At 55.2% G+C, this 16,241-nt stretch overlaps 1 protein-coding gene across 11 annotated transcripts in view; it reads right to left on the reverse strand.

Annotated features, from left to right (window-relative positions):
* ATP11A (ATPase phospholipid transporting 11A) overlaps positions 1 to 16,241 on the reverse strand; it is a 128,262-nt gene that overhangs the window by 12,910 nt on the left and 99,111 nt on the right. For 10 of the 11 annotated variants that reach the window (XR_006775475.2, XM_045772943.2, XM_087864968.1 and 7 more), the window contains exons 18-25: positions 13,258 to 13,439; positions 10,924 to 11,175; positions 9,667 to 9,841; positions 7,962 to 8,064; positions 7,668 to 7,813; positions 6,860 to 6,919; positions 5,995 to 6,122; positions 4,406 to 4,541 (exon numbers count right to left, since the gene is read on the reverse strand). Coding sequence is in view for 10 of the 11 variants with exons in the window: in XM_045772943.2 (XP_045628899.1) it covers positions 4,406 to 4,541; positions 5,995 to 6,122; positions 6,860 to 6,919; positions 7,668 to 7,813; positions 7,962 to 8,064; positions 9,667 to 9,841; positions 10,924 to 11,175; positions 13,258 to 13,439 (1,182 nt within the window). In the remaining variant the exon portion in view is untranslated. Of the gene's footprint in view, positions 1 to 3,876; positions 3,968 to 4,405; positions 4,542 to 5,994; positions 6,123 to 6,859; positions 6,920 to 7,667; positions 7,814 to 7,961; positions 8,065 to 9,666; positions 9,842 to 10,923; positions 11,176 to 13,257; positions 13,440 to 16,241 lie in introns of those variants that run through there. The other variant, XM_087864969.1, reaches the window with a different exon arrangement.

Genomic DNA, 16,241 nt, shown 5'->3' on the forward strand with positions numbered 1-16,241 from the left:
GTCACTCAGACCCAGACACGGAGGCTGGTGTCTGGAGGCGACTCTCCCCCCAGGGGACCCCGGCAAAGTCCCAGGACGGTTCTGGCTGCCATGCTGGGGAGGGGGCTGCTACAGGCGTCTAGCAGGGAGGGCTGGGGTCTGCTGTCTGCACAGGGTGGCCCCATGACCAGCGACCAGAACTTCCCACCCCCAGAGGCACTCGTGCCCAGGCAAGAAACTCTGATCAAGAAGGGCTGTCTGGTCGGGGCTCCTGGGTGGCGCAGTCGTTAAGTGTCTGCCTTCGGCTCAGGGCGTGATCCCGGCGTTCTGGAATCAAGCCCCACATCAGGCTCCTCCGCTATGAGCCTGCTTCTTCCTCTCCCACTCCCCCTGCTTGTGTTCCCTCTCTCGCTGGCTGTCTCTCTCTCTTCAAATAAATAATAAAAATAAAATCTTTTTTAAAAAAAAGGAAGGGCTGTCTGGGAAACGTTTCACTTTTGGGGCAGGAAAAACTTTGAACTCTGAGACTGGAGGCAGCTTGGCAGCCATGGACAATGCTTGGCCAGCAGGGTGTCAGAAACTGCGCTGCGTTTAGTTATCACCGGAAGCTGATGCTTGCAGACAAAAGGACCGGGTGAGCCTACGTCAGGCTGGAGCAGTCTCGAATCCCACTCGCGCCCGTCAGCGGGATGTGGCAGGAAGGCCTGCCCCCGCCACTTCCCGACGCCGTGGGCCCCGTGGTCACCACCCCTGCTTGGCAGGGGACACGGAAATCTTTTTGAAGGGTCAGGTAACAGCAAGATACAGACGCGTGCGTAGCCCAGCAGACGGGTCTCACCAGCAGCACCAGGAACCGGCACATTTGTACACTGGTGACCACGGCAGACCCGGGTTATAGAGCAGTTCTCCGGATGCTCAGAGCAACGCACGGGCCTCAGCCGTGGTTCCTACAGGCACGTTGCAACGGCACACGACTGCTGTTGCTCCAGAACTGGAAATTCTGGTTGCGAGCCCCAGCAGTGAAGACGCATCTGCTCAACCTTCACCCGTGCCCTCGGCCGGCATTTCTGACCCACGGACGGCCAGTCAGGGTACCGCTCTGGGAACACCCTCTAAGTCCTCACTCGTGGCCCGGGGAGCCCTCGGGCTTTTGTTATTGGGTTGCTTGCCACTATCGCCACGGATTTTGGGGGTGGGAGGTGAAAGGGTGTCCAGAGGGTTTTGTTTTCTGAATGACATCGGTCTCCCCCGCGGCCCCGCACCTGATTCCGAACAGTGCACTGCCCTCGGCGGTGCTGACTTCCAGGGACTCCCGGCCTCATTCGGGGACAGCGGACACCTCGGGAGCGCCTGCGAGCGCCAGCTCCCCTCCCCCATCTGCCCACCCAGGAGCTTCTCATAGGAAACCGTCCTCCTAACAAGCCCTCAAACCCAGACCAACTTCATCTTCTTGAGTAAAAATATTCCACAACAAACACAACCGTGTTTTCTCAAGGTCATGGTCATAAAAACCCCACCCACGCTCCCTTCACACGGACTCCGCCGTCTGCCCTCGATGTTTGCTGACTTCCATTACCACGTCTGCAACAGAGCCTGCTGCCAACAAGGGGACGTCCATTACGACCTCCGTGTGCTCGTTTGCCCCTCGGAGGGAGAAGTAACTTTGGTGTCTGTGTAGAAAATACTCCATTAGTGAATTTCTTCTCAAGAAGTTGAGTGTTCCCTCAACACCACACGTGATCTATGCGCGTTCCTACAGGTGGCGTAGCGCTCAAGAAAAGGGGTCCTCACCTACCGACCATCGGTGGGGATGGGACTTCTGAGCCGTGACACCACGAGATACGTTCTGAGCAGGAAGGGTGGGGGTCCAGGGAGGGGTGGACATTACCGTCAGCAGACTCCTGCTGCCCATGAACCAAGGGCGTCATCGTTACCGGAGACTAGCCCTCGATGCACTCGGGTTTTGGGGTTTATCTGAATCTCTACAGAACCAGGCTACAACGCCAGCTCAGTTTTGTGGGTGACCGAACCCTCTTACCAACAAAGCAAACAAGAACGGCTCCATCTGGAGACAGGGAGGCATGGGGGGAGGTGGCTAGAGTGAGAACGCCAGATGTTTAACCCTGGCCTTGCCCTGGTGTAGTGGCCTTGGGCCACCCCAGCCTCCGGGGGCGCCTGTCCCCCCAGCGATACGGGACAGAGATGAGCACCGCTCAGGACTGGGGATCCCGCGTTTACCATTCACCGTGCCCTGACAGGCCCGGTCGTCGGGCTCCCGACCGCCTGCAGACACTACTGAGCTGCACGAGACTTCATGGCTCACACGCGTCACTGGACAAACCCTCCCATCACAGACCCTGCTCGGCACCAGCCGCCCCGTGCCTGGTTCACGGCACCACCAGGCTTCAGAGCGGCTTCTCACACGACAAGACGTGTGCTGTGTGTATTGAACCTCTGTCCGGACAGGCCAGCAAGCGGGGCCGAGGGCGGGCCCTGCAGGCTCTCAGCAAGGCACCTGCTGGCTGACTTAGACGTGGTGGTGCCGGCCGATGGTGCTTTCTCCGTCTGGTCTCTCTTTCTGCCCTTGTTTCAAAGTCTAACGAACAGTCCTGTGCACTAACAGCCCAGCAAAGGCATGCGTGCGTGCGCGGGGCTATCAGTGCTGTGGAGAAGCACCAGCCCCGAAGTCAGGATCCAGGCTCTGTGGAAGCTCAAGGCACCCTCAAGAAACAGGCCAGTCGGAGACACAGCAGCAGGCACCGGGGAACGGGCAGGAATCCCTGCATGCGCCGGAGGCGTCCAAAGCACCACGGCACCCTGACCCGCGGCAGCACGAGGAGCGGCTGGAGGGGGTCTGGCTGGGCACAGCAGGGCTCCGGGGATTTGAGCACAAGGACGAGACACTGCCTGGGCCTTGCGAGGGACCACACCGCGCCCGCCAGCTGGCACGACCACGTCCAGGGTGCACGGGCCACACGCATCTTCGTGTGCGTCCATTCCCCGCTGAAATCGGGCGGGACGGTCATCTCACTAAGTCCTGTCGAGACCGGGGCAACGAAGGAGCAGCACAGAGTAAAATCACGCCAGCGGCGTTGCACAAAAACCCCGCTGTGAGCGCTTACGCGTACGTGACTTCATCTGCGGGAACTCCAGCTGCCTCGGCGTTAACGCCAAGCAAAGGGTGACAGCTGCGTGAGGAGGCTTCTCGCAGTATTAACAAGCTAACTCGGTCCCCACGTCCCAGCTCCGGGAACCCGAAATCCTAGTTCTTCCTAAGACACATGCAAGACGCTCCCTCAGCCTCGCTGCAGGAAGTCCTGTAGGGACCCCGCAGGAGGAGGGTCCGGGGCGGGCTGGCGCCCAGGAACTATCCAAGCAAATGAAGACAAAGAATGTTCTAGAAAAACGTCAAGCTTTAGAAAAGTGAAATGAGATATTTAAAACATTTTTAATTTAGTAAAAGTTGATCTAAGCTACGATGAAAGAAAACAGCACCTCTTGGTAGTAAGGAGAAAGAAAAAGTTCGCCACGCACCAGCGAACGGCCGACCACCTGGCGGGGAAAGAGGCACCTCCGTCAGTGCAGCCGCTAAACTGGGGCGGGCGCCGGAGGGGACAGCGCCCACACGCCCCCGTGTGTCCCCAAGGCCGGGTCTGCCACAATCCCGTGCCTGGGACAGCACCTCGCGTGGAAGTTTAAGGGAAGTTCAAACGTATCAACTGAAAACCACCCCGGCCTGGGCCGGCGAGCCTGACACAGAACTCCAGAGAAGAAACACCAAGTACGAACGACCAGATGCAGACACACGCGTCTAAGGCAGCACCGGCCCCACGAGGGAGCCGGCGGCAGCTAGCGGTTTCTACCGACAAAGCACACAGAAGAAGTCACAGGTGAAAATATTTCGAGAAATATTTTATTTTTAAGGCACTCCAAAACATAAAGGACAAACCCACAGTTTTCTTACCATGTGTGTGTTGGTGGTCATTATCTGAGTGGGGAGGGAAGCCAGTGGCAAAAAGACAAAATTAAGATACGAGTAAAACACCCAGAGATGATGCAAACAAGCAGAGGGCTGCCTGGCTACAGCGAACTCTGCAATCTACTCACTGCAAAGGGAGCAAATACTTAGGTAAATACACGTGAGAAAATGCCTCAATGTGCTGAGCACGAAATTAATTCCCACAGGAAATGGGCTAGGCCTGAGCGATGGAACGGCACGGACCTGCCCGAGAGCAGCTCGAGGCGGCAGGAGTCCCGCCAGCCTGGGGCCCCGGGAAGGGTGCATCCGACAGGAGCAGAGGCGCCGTGGCCTCAGGGCGGTTTGGTGGCCAGATGCCCCAGGACCAGCCCCACAGGCTAACCGACCCACGCCCGTATGGGACCCCCACGAGGCCCAGCCCACGAGAAGTACAGGTTGCGTACTCACCTGTCCGTTGCTGGTCACCGTTGTGTTTTCAAACATGAAGTAAGCACCAAAGAAGAACACGAGGGCATCAAACACTCCCAGGAACGTCCAGTAGACGAACACCCGCCAGCGCAGCAGAGCGTTCTTGGCGATATCTCTGTGAGGACACGGGCGAGACCGCAGGTCAGGAACCCCAGACCCTCTGTGGCCGGGCCACCCCCACGCTCTGCAGGGACCATCCGTCCAGGAAGGCCCCCTCAGTCAAGCACCGTCCCAGGCTCTGCCACGCGATGGAAGTGGGTCGTGGAGAAAGGATCGTGGTCTGTCCGCTGTGGGTCACCCTGCCCGGCACGTCTATCCCCTGCCTGACCTCCGCCGCCTGCTGAACAGCCCTGTCCCTCACCCAGCGCACGCCTGGTTCCGCAAAGGCCTTGGGGCGGCCACAGCACCAGACTGCCGTTCCAAGGGCAGAGTCAGAGCACAGGGAACAGAGACATGCTTGGCAGGGGCCCGGGGCCCAGAGAGAGTCCCCGTGGGGTCAGATGCGACTCAGACATTCGGTTCTCTCCCTCCTGACGGACACGCCTGTGTCTAAAGGCAGACAGACGCGCACATCTCTGCTTGTGAACGGACCCAGGACACGAGGCCCACGCGCGTTCCCGTGTGACATGGGCTGTGGGCCACAGGGTCATGGTGCATCTCCTGGCGCAACTCTCACACCGGTTAGCGCACGGACACCGGCTGCAGGGGACCCTCCGGAGACGGGCCTAACCGCCGTCTCCCATCTCCTCAGACGCTTCCTCTACCACTGAATGTAAACACAGCGAGCTCCACGCTTGCCTGTCGCCCACGGATCACTGGGGCTGTGGCGCTTCCAGATCCCGCGTCACGGCGGACATGACGGGGCTGGGAGGCTGGCAGGTACTGTGCACTGTGTGGGCATGGGAATGCACACGCATGTGCACGCACACATATGTGCACACACACAGATGAATACCATTAACCTGGCGCGCGGGGGGATGGCGTTCCACCCTCCATGCGATGTTCTGTTGGGCATTAAGCAGCAGGGAAACTGGACAAAGGCTCACAGAACCCGTGTACCCTAAAACTACGTGACATGAGAAGTTAGCTTTCAGCAGCCACAAGAACAGTAACACGCTGAATCTGCCAGTCATCTCGTGGTACAATTCCAAAACAGCACAAAAACACCTTTTCCTCATTATTAAAAAACCCTTTTTAGCCAAAAAAGGGTCCTCTGCGATCAGATCTGTTAACTTTTCTTTTTATCTCACTGAATGGAACGTGCTTGGTTTTTAAACGATAATTTAGGCTCTAAATCCACTGGGGTCACCAGGGGACAGAAATGTGTATCCCGGGTCCTTCCATAACTACTGAAAAGCATGGCAAGACCCCAACTGGCTTAATAGGCACGTTTCAAAGGCAGCACAAATCCTCTCCCTAAATTTGAGGTCTGTTCACTTCAGCTGCGTCGCTTCCCCCGGAAGACTCTCCGGTGGCAGCGAGCGCACCGGCTGACACAGGCGCTTCTGGGTCTGAGCAGCCCGAGCGGGCACTCCTGCTCAGGGGCGGTATGCGGGGGCAGCGCGCACCTGTACAGGGAGGGGTCTCTCCGCAGCGTGTCGATGCTGACGTGCTGCTCCATGAGGCTGTACAGCAGGATCGGGAGGGAGGTGAAGCTGATGTTGTACAGGGTCAGATAGGCCGTGTCGTATAAGGTCTGCGGAGAGGACAAGCCCACCTGAAGCCCGCACCCGAGGACCGCCACAGCTGCTGTCACGCGGTGCACGTACACGCCGTTTCATCTGCAGAGCCCCACACACGCGAGCATTCCCAACTGCAGCTACAGATGGCAGGACATTTTTGACTCCTTCCTGGCGTCAACGGTCAGGGTTACGACCAGGACACACCCCAATCGGCCGCTGCAGACTCGCAACAGAAAGGGTGCTGGAAAGTCTGCAACCTTGATATGCCGCCTTCTAGCCTCCACATTCCCCAGTGTCAGCCCCTCGGACAGAAGCAGGGACGTTACGGGAAGGGGCTGCCCCGAGGGGCCGCTGCTCTCCCCGGCCGCTCGGCACCTGGGTGTGCCAGACGCCGGTGGTCAGGCACCCGGGAGAGGGTCTCAGATGCCCACTCAATCCTCTCCACTGGGGGCGGAAAGCCACCATAGCCTTTGTGGGCGGGTAAGCATGTGCTGGGAACCTCGCTGGTGGGCCACATGAGTAAGCCCACGGTAGCCACTGGGGCCTCCACGTCTGCTCCTGAACCTGCCTGTGGACCGGGCTGCACAGGGGTGCGAGGTAGAGGGCACCGCACCCCTGCAGCCTGCTCCCCCTTATAGCCTCCTCGCCCCTGCAGCCTGCTCCCTCCTGTATTCTCCCCTCCCCTTCAAGCACCCACAAGGGAAGGGAGGTAAGGCCCAGGGAGCTTCTGACCCCACACAGTAGGACGCACCTGTTGTGAAAATCCACAGAAGAACTGGTATAAAAACTGAGGGAAGATGAAGCAGACATTCTGAAAGGCAAGCCACACGCTCATTAGCTCAACAGCCTGCCGTGAGACGCGCCCACCCTCCTCAGCTGGCCCTGCCACACGCTGTATCTGCAGGAAGTGACCCCAGTGTCCTGTGTTCTCAGAAGGGCGGGCCATGAGCTGCAAAGTCTGCTCTTATTTTAACGCCACCAGCAGGCGCACGTTCCGGTCGTTCTGTGAGCGGCCAGCGTCCAGGGACGCTGCTTACAGAGGAACGAGGACGCAGGGGTGTGAGCATGGCCAGGAAAGCATCTGAGCGTGTGACGAATGAGGAGTCACCGTCAGGACGCACGGGAGAACGGCTTTCCCTCAGTCATGTGACGACAGCAAGGTTCCTTTTTTTTTTTTTTTTTTTAAAGATTTTATTTATCTATTTGACAGAGATAGAGACAGCCAGCGAGAGAGGGAACACAAGCAGGGGGAGTGGGAGAGGAAGAAGCAGGCTCATAGCGGAGGAGCCTGATATGGGGCTCGATCCCAGATCGCTAGGATCACGCCCTGGGCCGAAGGCAGACACTTAACCGCTGTGCCACCCAGGCGCCCCAACGACAGCGAGGTTCCTACTGGTTCCACGCCGAACCGACGTGCAGAGGCGTGTTGGGCCTCCCCCGTCAGGGGTAACGCGACACCCCCTCCCTCCCGGCCACTTCTGTCTCTTCCTGAGCCGCCCCTCGTAGCCCCGGAGCGGCACTCAGCACACCGTGCGGCCGCAGCACGGACGCCCTCCTACCTTATAGAAGAAATACTGCACAAGCTCGGATATCCTGATGTAATAGAGATGCCCGTGAACAAGCAGCATCTTCTTCAGGTGCTTAAATTTCGGGACCGCATAGTCGCTGTTCCTTGCGGCCTGACGACCTTCCTTCCCAATGACGCCTGCAGGAGGAGACCCGCTCTCAGCACCGGGCGAGGGCAATCAAGAAGCGAAACGAGGAGACGAGAATGTCTGGACCCACCCGTGCCCCTCGGTCCCGCCACCGGTCCCCCCTCCCCGCTCGTGGGCACCCAGATGCGGGCGGCTTACCGATGCCCACGTGCGCCTCCAGGATCATGCTGACGTCATTGGCACCATCGCCGATGGCTAAAGTAATAGGGTGCTCTTTTGAAAGTTTGATTAACTTAACAATCTGGAAAACAAACAAACGCAGAACTTATCTTCTCTGTTTTCTGTCTGCACAGATCGCTAACTAGGCGGAAAGAACACAGACGTCAATCAGTCAAGGAAGACGGAACAACGGTCAGCTTGGCGCGAACCTCCTCCGCTCAATGTGCTCTCTGCGCACAGGACGGATCCTCTCACGCTGGACGCACGGCAGAGCAAAGAGGAGCCCGCTGACGTGCGGTTACAAGGAAGTAAACTGGGAAAGGCTGGTGGGCAGCAGCTGCCCGTGACGGCTGCGCGCTAAGATTCAGCCGACGGGGTCCAGGCAAACCTCCGGGGACGGCACGTTCGGCTGGAAGACACCGCCATGCCAAGCTCCTTGCTATCGAGCATCTATTTTTTATAAATAAGCTGCCTGTCACGCTATTTTAATCCTCAAAGTCGTCACGTGTGCAAATCCAATCTGGAAATTCAATACAATTAATAATTACAAGTGTGTAATCCATTTCTTTGCAAACTTTTTCTCCATCTACGTGTCTAAGGGCCGCAGTTCAGGGTAGCAGACCGAGAAGACGAGCAGCCACGTGTGGACGCCTGCCGTTTCAAGATCAGAGTCCGAAACACTAGCGTGTGTAAATACTTGTGAAAGTCAGTCAGAAACAGATAAAAGGGACCATGTAACACATGAAAATCGAACATCGAGTCCTTAGGTTTGCCCTTCTGGATGGGATGACACAGGTTTACACGGAGCCCGACACAGAAGACGCGGGGGCGGGGGGCAGGGCAGGACCGCGGTCACGGGCGCCTGCGGGGAGGGGGTCCTGGTGCGTCTCTAGAGGCTCTGCTGAGCCCCACACACGCGGGATGCTAGAAATGCTAGAAACGACTCTTCACACGCGGCCTTCAGTGTTTTACCCTCACCCCTGCGTCAGTCGGAGAAGTGATGGGATTTCTCTCACAAATGGTTGAGGAGAAATGGGTCTCACGCATCTCAAACGCGGCTCGACACAGTGAGATGTGCTGTGGCGTTCCTGATACAGGAAGACACCCACGCTCACACGTCTTCTACAATGCTCCACAAATTACTGAAAAGAAACGTGTCAGGTGTGGGTCTCCAACAGATCACGTCAGGTGGGTAGGACAGGAGCGTGGAGCCCAACAGGCCAGAAGCTGTATTTGGGTGCCAGTTTCCAAATACATCCCTGTAGACAAGTTACCCGGTGCTCTGTGTCTCAGCGCTCCCGTGTACGGTCAGCAGGACATCGCTCATGCGACAGTGCCATTCTGCAGGGCTCGTAGCTCTGCCACTGCAACGGTGCCTCACGATGCCCTCGCACCCTCCCATCTTTCCTACGGAGTCTTACAAAGGAGGGGCCCTCTGCACGAGAGGTCGTACGGGGCCAGGCTTCCCGGCTCCGGTGGGAGACGTACCCCTCGGATTCAGCCAACTCTCAACTAATCACCACAAGCAAAGTAAAATCAGGATGGAAATTTCTACCGCGTGTGCTTCTATTTTAAAAAGGTGGTGACTTGCTAGATTAAAAAAAAAAAGTCAAGGTTGTAAGAACGAGCTGGTGGCTCTGGGTGCGCCCCCCCCCCCCCAGGGGCTGGCTGAGATGGGGCCAACCTGAGCTTTCTGCAGGGGCGCCATACGGCAGCACAGCACGGCGCTGCAGTTCCGGCAGATCTCCAGGAAGAGCTCTCGGTAGTTGCCGCAGCTCCCGTCCTCTCGGGGCTTCATGATCAGAGACAGCGCCGCCCCGTCGATGATCAGACCGTAGTCCTGCATGTCCGCGGAGAGCCTGCTCGGTCACACAAACCAGAGCCGTCACTCAGCAGCCAAGTCCGCAGACTGCCAGAGACCGCACCGGTTTTTTTTTTTGGGGGGGGGGGGGATATCTGCAGATGTTATAAATTGATGATCAAAGGGTTAAGAGACTGGTATTCCTTCTTTTATCAACACGGTCTTGGAGCGCTGCACAGAACGCCCTTGACCACGTGTAAAACTGAGTTTTAGCTACACATCTCATGCCGCCCAGGGAAAGCAAACCCTGAGCTCTCGCTGCGGTTCTGTGCGCACATTCCGCCACTTCTGCACAGAGGACAGAGCGCGCGGATCCTGCGGCCTGCAGAGGTCAGTCTTTACTCCTGAAGCCCGGCCACGGTGGCCAGCCTCAGGCTGCAGCCTCGCCGCTAACCTCCCCTGGACATCCCGCCTGGAGGACGTGAGCTGGAAAGACCACGGTCAGAGTTCGTCCCCCGGTCCCCCCGAGGAGTCCTGCACATCAGGTGAAGGGAGACATCCTCAAACCACTTATAAATGACTTAACATTTGCATATGATGAGAGAGCTGCTTTTGCCTTACTACATTAATGAAAATCTGAAACGATTCCCGTGAAATCTTAACCTTCGATCGTGGATCTGATACCAGCAAGGACAGCATTGATAAAATGTGAATACACTGCTGAATGTTCTTAGAGAAAACAACTCTTGGGCATATCCTGTTTTGTCTTAACAGGCAAATAAGCATGCATTTTTAATATTTCTCTCTCCACTCTGACAGATACCCCGAGGAATCCACAGGACAGCCCTTGGGCACCTTATAAGCAGATGAGAACGATCCCATTCCCAGTATTTTATAAACCCTCAAGCCTGCATCCTTGAGCAGCATTTAAAAGTTGAACACACACACGCTCACAAACACACATATGCTTTCTGCAAAAAACCGCATCACAACTGCTACAAAGAAATAGCTCTGACCGCATCCCACTGTTGCCCGCCAGCACCCCCCGCGACGGAACCACGCCACCCGCAGGGGCACTGAGGCCGCGCGGCCCTCCCGTGCTGCGCGGCCCTCCCGTGGCAGGCAAGGGGCACTGCCTACCCTGAGAAGCTGTCCCTGGTCAGGCTCCCACTGTGACGCAGGACGGTCTTGCTCAGCTCAAACAGGACGTCGTGCAGACTCTGCTCCTCGATCCTCTTGGTGGTGAGCTCCAGCAGCTGCGTGCTCCTCCGGAACAGCCTGCAGGCGTAGCAGGTGGCGGCGGCCGTCTCCATCTTGTCCCCGGTGAGAACCCACACTTTGATCCCGGCCTTCTGTAGGGCTTCTATGGTGTCAGCAGCTTTCTCCTGCAGCCTGAGCAAAGCCGAAGCGAGACAACAGCCTGAGTGTGGCACGGGCGAAGCAAAGCGTTTCCAAAATGTGTGACCTAGGCAACGATTTCCGTCCCCACGAGATACAAAGCACCGCGCCACGAGCTCGTGATATCACCACACAGGACACGAAGCTGCTTTTACACTCACGCCGTAACTTCTTCCAGGAAAGCACTTCCTAACTCCAAGCAGGGAAACACGCTAATAGGAAGAAGGAAAGCGTCGCTCTTGCATAATCAACATTTGGTGAGCGCGCGTTGCTGTCTAGCTGGGGCTCCCCGACTTGTGGAGGATTTTGGGCAATTACAGGAAGGACCGTAACTGCCAGCAAAGACAGCCTTAACCAGGGGAAAGTGGGACCAGGGAAAGAGGTCGTCAGTAGTATTCACTGCCGTTCTTTGGTGTGAACTGCTGTAATTCTGCCACTCACCACACGGGAGCCCAGGTACCCCTAAATACGGTAAAACACCGAGAAAGCCAGCAGTGGTTCCACGACTGGCTAACGCACACCACGAGCTGGGCGCGTGTCAGATGCCGTGGGAAGCATCTGCCTGCAATGCATCCCCTCCACCAGAGCTCAGGGGTGAGCCTCTGTTAGCGACCCCGTGCTAGGTGTGGAAAGCCCAGACTCGCGGGCAGTGGACAGACACATGCAAGGAGGAGCAGCTCGCACGCTGGTCAGGCTGTCGCGCTGTGCGTGGAAGCCTGGTATCAGACCACGTCTGCCTCATTTGGGACCTGCCATTCTTTCTAGATTTTATCGTCTGGGCTTTCAACGGCTGTGTGAAACAATGCGCCATGTTCCCGCCCAGCACTGACGGGTTCGAACCCTAACTGGGGTGACCCAATGAGTCTCTGGGCGAGCTTCCTCAGTAAATCCTTGAGCTCATATGACCTCAGCATTCCAGGGACACGGAAAACCTAATTTCATCAGTTTTTTTTGAAAATGGAAACCGAGGACCAGAAAGGTAGGTCTGAAAAGACATTGGTTTAGGGGTTTTAGGGAAATGACTGAATATCATCACGTCCAAGCTGCTGGCCCCCACCTGCCCCTGGGCACCTACTCTGTTTTCAAGGTCCCAACTCCCTGCCAAGTTGATCTGCTCCCTCAACCCTCAGGATGGTGTGCAGGCATGGCTCCCTGCCCAGACTCTCCCCTCCCTGCACCTCCTTCAAGGACGGTCCCCCTCTTCCCCAGGCAAACGCACCCCACTGCCCGTCCCTCCCTCCTAGCTCAGCGGACTCTCAGTGGCGTGTTCTAACGCCTGTCCCGAGTACAAGCTGCGCGTATTTTCTGCGTTGGTGCCCACATCCCCATCCGGCCTGAGGGATAGGAGGGCCTTAAGTCATGAAATCGAAGTCAAACATGTCACCTGACACCCTATTGAGATTGGGAAGCCATGGAGTGCTTGTTAAAGACACTGGAAAACTAGGTTTCTAGTAAAAAATGTCGGGCCCATTTACACCTTAAAGACTTTGAACGTTTATGGGAAATAAACTTTCAGTAAATGCCCTCAACTTTCTGCATCGTTCTGTTAAATTGGGTCATTTTTTCTTTTCCTTTCTGTCCACGCTCTCGAGTTGCAACAGCAACACGCCCGTGTCTCAGTGCGCGAGGCCTGAACTCACGTCCAGCCTCTTCGCAGAATGGTGGCAGACGAGCAGTCCCGTCTTCGGAGCGGGAGGACACCTGGTTGGTAATCCTAGCAGTTATCAGTAGCGGTTTTTACAGTATTCTACTTCACAGTTTTACATTTCTTCAACGAGAAATGACAAACACACGGAATACATTCCCATCTAAAATGCTACACCTGGGCTTGGAAAGGACCAGTGACAAATTTAGGAAGAGAATTACTGACATGGTGCGAATGTGCCAACCACTCTGGTCCCTCCGGCCTTATGCACGACCTCCCGGTGACGCCCCCCGAGGCCTGACTGTCCCGCTGCGGACGCACGAGCACGTGGGGACATCAGGTGCAGCGGCCGGTCCCCTGGGCGCCCACAGCCCCACGGCCGCAGAGCACCACCCCTTACTTCCAATGACAGGACGTGGCGCGTACTTCACCTGTCCTCCACGGCCGTGGCGCCGAGCAGGATGAGGTCTTTCTCTATGTGCTCGTACGCCTCCGCTAACTTCCTCTCTCGGTCCTGAAGAGCCACTTTGGCGGCCTGCAGCAGCGCACAAACACTTTCATATTCTTCCGGAACGAGCCTCTTGTAGGCAACGCACAAGGTTCGAAGCCCCTCCTGCAGGAAACAGCACGGTGTTTAATGTGAACTCAAGGGTCCCTCTGCTGAACTTTATCTTTCAAGAGCTTTCCCAATATCCCCTCGACTCAGAACGACTACAGAACTGTGAGCCAACCCACCCTCAAAGGGATCAGTCGTTACGCCTGAATTAGTTACATTCATGTGAAATACAGACAGTCCTTACAGATTACAAAATTCCACACAGGTAAGCATCGGGATAATACATATCGGGGCCGTGAAAACGTAAGACATTGTTCTTTTAATCTGACAAATGAAGAGTTGAGCTTTTTTTAGGATAGTAATTTGAAATTTTATTGTGACTATCAAGCGATGTTTGTAAAGTAACATTTTTTACACGGGAAGTTTGTAATATAGTTTGGTCTTACTTCTCAAGTAAGCAACCACTGAAGGAAAACCGCTCAGCTATTTTTCAAACCTACTGGGTCCACAGGACAGAGAAATAAGAATCCAAGAACTTTACTGTGATCGTGACTCTGGTGACACACAGGACGTGTGCCACCAGCCAGCAAGACACCGTAATGCCCGAGGGAAAGAGCCAGAGTCCTCCTACATAATCAGTGCAAATTCTGGGAGAATCCTGGTTTGTAAGATTTTTAAAAGATTTTCCAGTATATGCATTCCAACTTCCCGTAACTGCCAGGAAACCTGTGCGTTTCTCATGATTTCTCGGACCTCCAAATGCAACAGCAGGACACAACCACGGTGCGGCTAATCTCTCCTATTGTCCTCAAAGTTCTTCAAAGAGTTGGTGTGAATGGTAAGCAGAGCTTTGTGAAATAAAATGTTTGTTTTTAAAAGTAGATTTGGGGGGGCGCCTGGGTGGTGCAGTGGTTAAGCGTCTGCCTTCAGCTCAGGGAGTGATCCCGGCGATCTGGGATCGAGCCCCACATCAGACTCCTCCGCTGGGAGCCTGCTTCTTCCTCTCCCACTCCCCCTGCTTGTGTTCCCTCTCTCACTGGCTGTCTCTCTCTCTGTCAAATAAATAAATAAAATCTTTAAAAAAAAAAAAAAAAGTAGATTTGGGATTTCCGATTGTGGAGCCGGGGGTAGAAACTTCTCCTGATTCCTCTTGCTAAGTACTACCCACGCCCCAGACACTGTATATAAAACAACACTGACGTGCAAACAAAGCCAGACAGACACACTACAAAAAAGAAGATTAAAGAACAATATCCCTTCCAAATACAAGTGCAAAAGTCCTCAGCAAAGTACCAGCAATGGAATCCAAGAGCATATCGGAAGGCTGATGCACTGTGACCTGGAAGGCAAGGAGGACTTGGCAAGGGGTCAGTCCACGTGCTACATGGTCGTAGCAGAGTGAAGGGAAAGCCCCCAGGATCATCGCTGATGCAGGAAAAGCATCGCACAAAATCCGACACCTCTTTGTGATAAAAACCACCCGGTAAACTAGGAAGAGAAGGGAATTTCTGCAGGACCACAGAGGCACTAATGAAAACCCCACAGCTGACACCATACTGTGAAACGCGGAAGCACAGAGAGGCCCCCTCGATCAGACACACGACCAGCACGGCCACTTTGGCCACTTGTATGCAGCCCAGCCCTGGAATTCCTAAGCAGAGCAACTAAGCAAGAAAAAAAAAGGTATCCGAACTGTAAAGGAAGAGGTGATGTTACCTCTGTCCACACATATGATGAAAACCCTGAAGATCCCACAAAAAAACCACTGGAACTGACAAATTCAGGAAATTGTTTGACACACAAAAATCAGTCCTGTCAAGGAGCTGAAAGATCTGCAGGCTGGAAACTACAGCATGTCGCCGAGGGAAACTGCAAGAGACCAGGGGAAACGGAAAGGTGCCCCGACTGCGTGGACTGGAAGGCTTCCCAGTCCTATGACACCCCCGCAGCCATCCACGGTGCGGGTGCGACCCCAGCAGCTGCCCGATGGCCAAACACACCCGGACACCTGTGTGCAATCGCCAATTCTGAGATCAGCCAGCAGTTTCGTAAAAGAACAACAAAGCTGAAGGACCCACACTTCCTGATTTCAAAACTTACTGGAAAGGGACAGTCGTCAAAACTGTGCTCCTGGCAGTAAGACAGACAGAGAACAGAGCAGAAATGAGCCTCCCGTGCATGGTTGGGGGATTTTCGACACGGGCGCCAGGACCCTTCAACAGAGAAGGGCGTCTAACCCACAAATGGTGCTGGAAAACGGCACAGCCACCTGCGAAAGAATGAGGTTGGACCGTTCCTCACGACACTTAAAAACTCAGAACAGATCACAGGCCTCTGTGTAAGAGCTATCCCAGGAAACTCCTAGAAAAAAACACAGGAAAATCTTCATGACCTTGGGTTTGGCAATAGTTTTATTAACGCACAGGCAACAAAAGAAACAAGAGATGAATCGAACTTGGTTATAATTTAACATTTTTTTCACTGAAGGACACGATCAAGAGAGTGAGACCACAACCAACAGAATGGGCGAAAATACCACAAATAACGTACGTGTCTCCTGAGGCGTCAGGATTCAGAATATATAAAGGAGTCCTACCATCCAACAAGAAAAAAACAAACAGCCCAATTTAAAAACGGGCAAAGGGCCTGGATACGCACTTCTGCAAAGACCTTCCAGTGGTCAGGAAGCACCAGAAAACACAACCAGCACCCGTGGTCATTAAGGAAAGGCAGTCACAACCGTAACAAGATGCCACTGCATACCCAGCACGAGAACTATAATAAAAACACAGAAATGAACGCATGTCCGTGAGGACGCGGAGACACTGACCCTTTGTGCGCGTCTGGCAGGAATGTGCA

Source organism: Ursus americanus, chromosome 10, assembly GCF_024610735.1.
Source record: "Ursus americanus isolate L20-20 chromosome 10, mUrsAme1.1.p, whole genome shotgun sequence".
Taxonomy (NCBI): Eukaryota; Metazoa; Chordata; class Mammalia; order Carnivora; family Ursidae; genus Ursus; species Ursus americanus.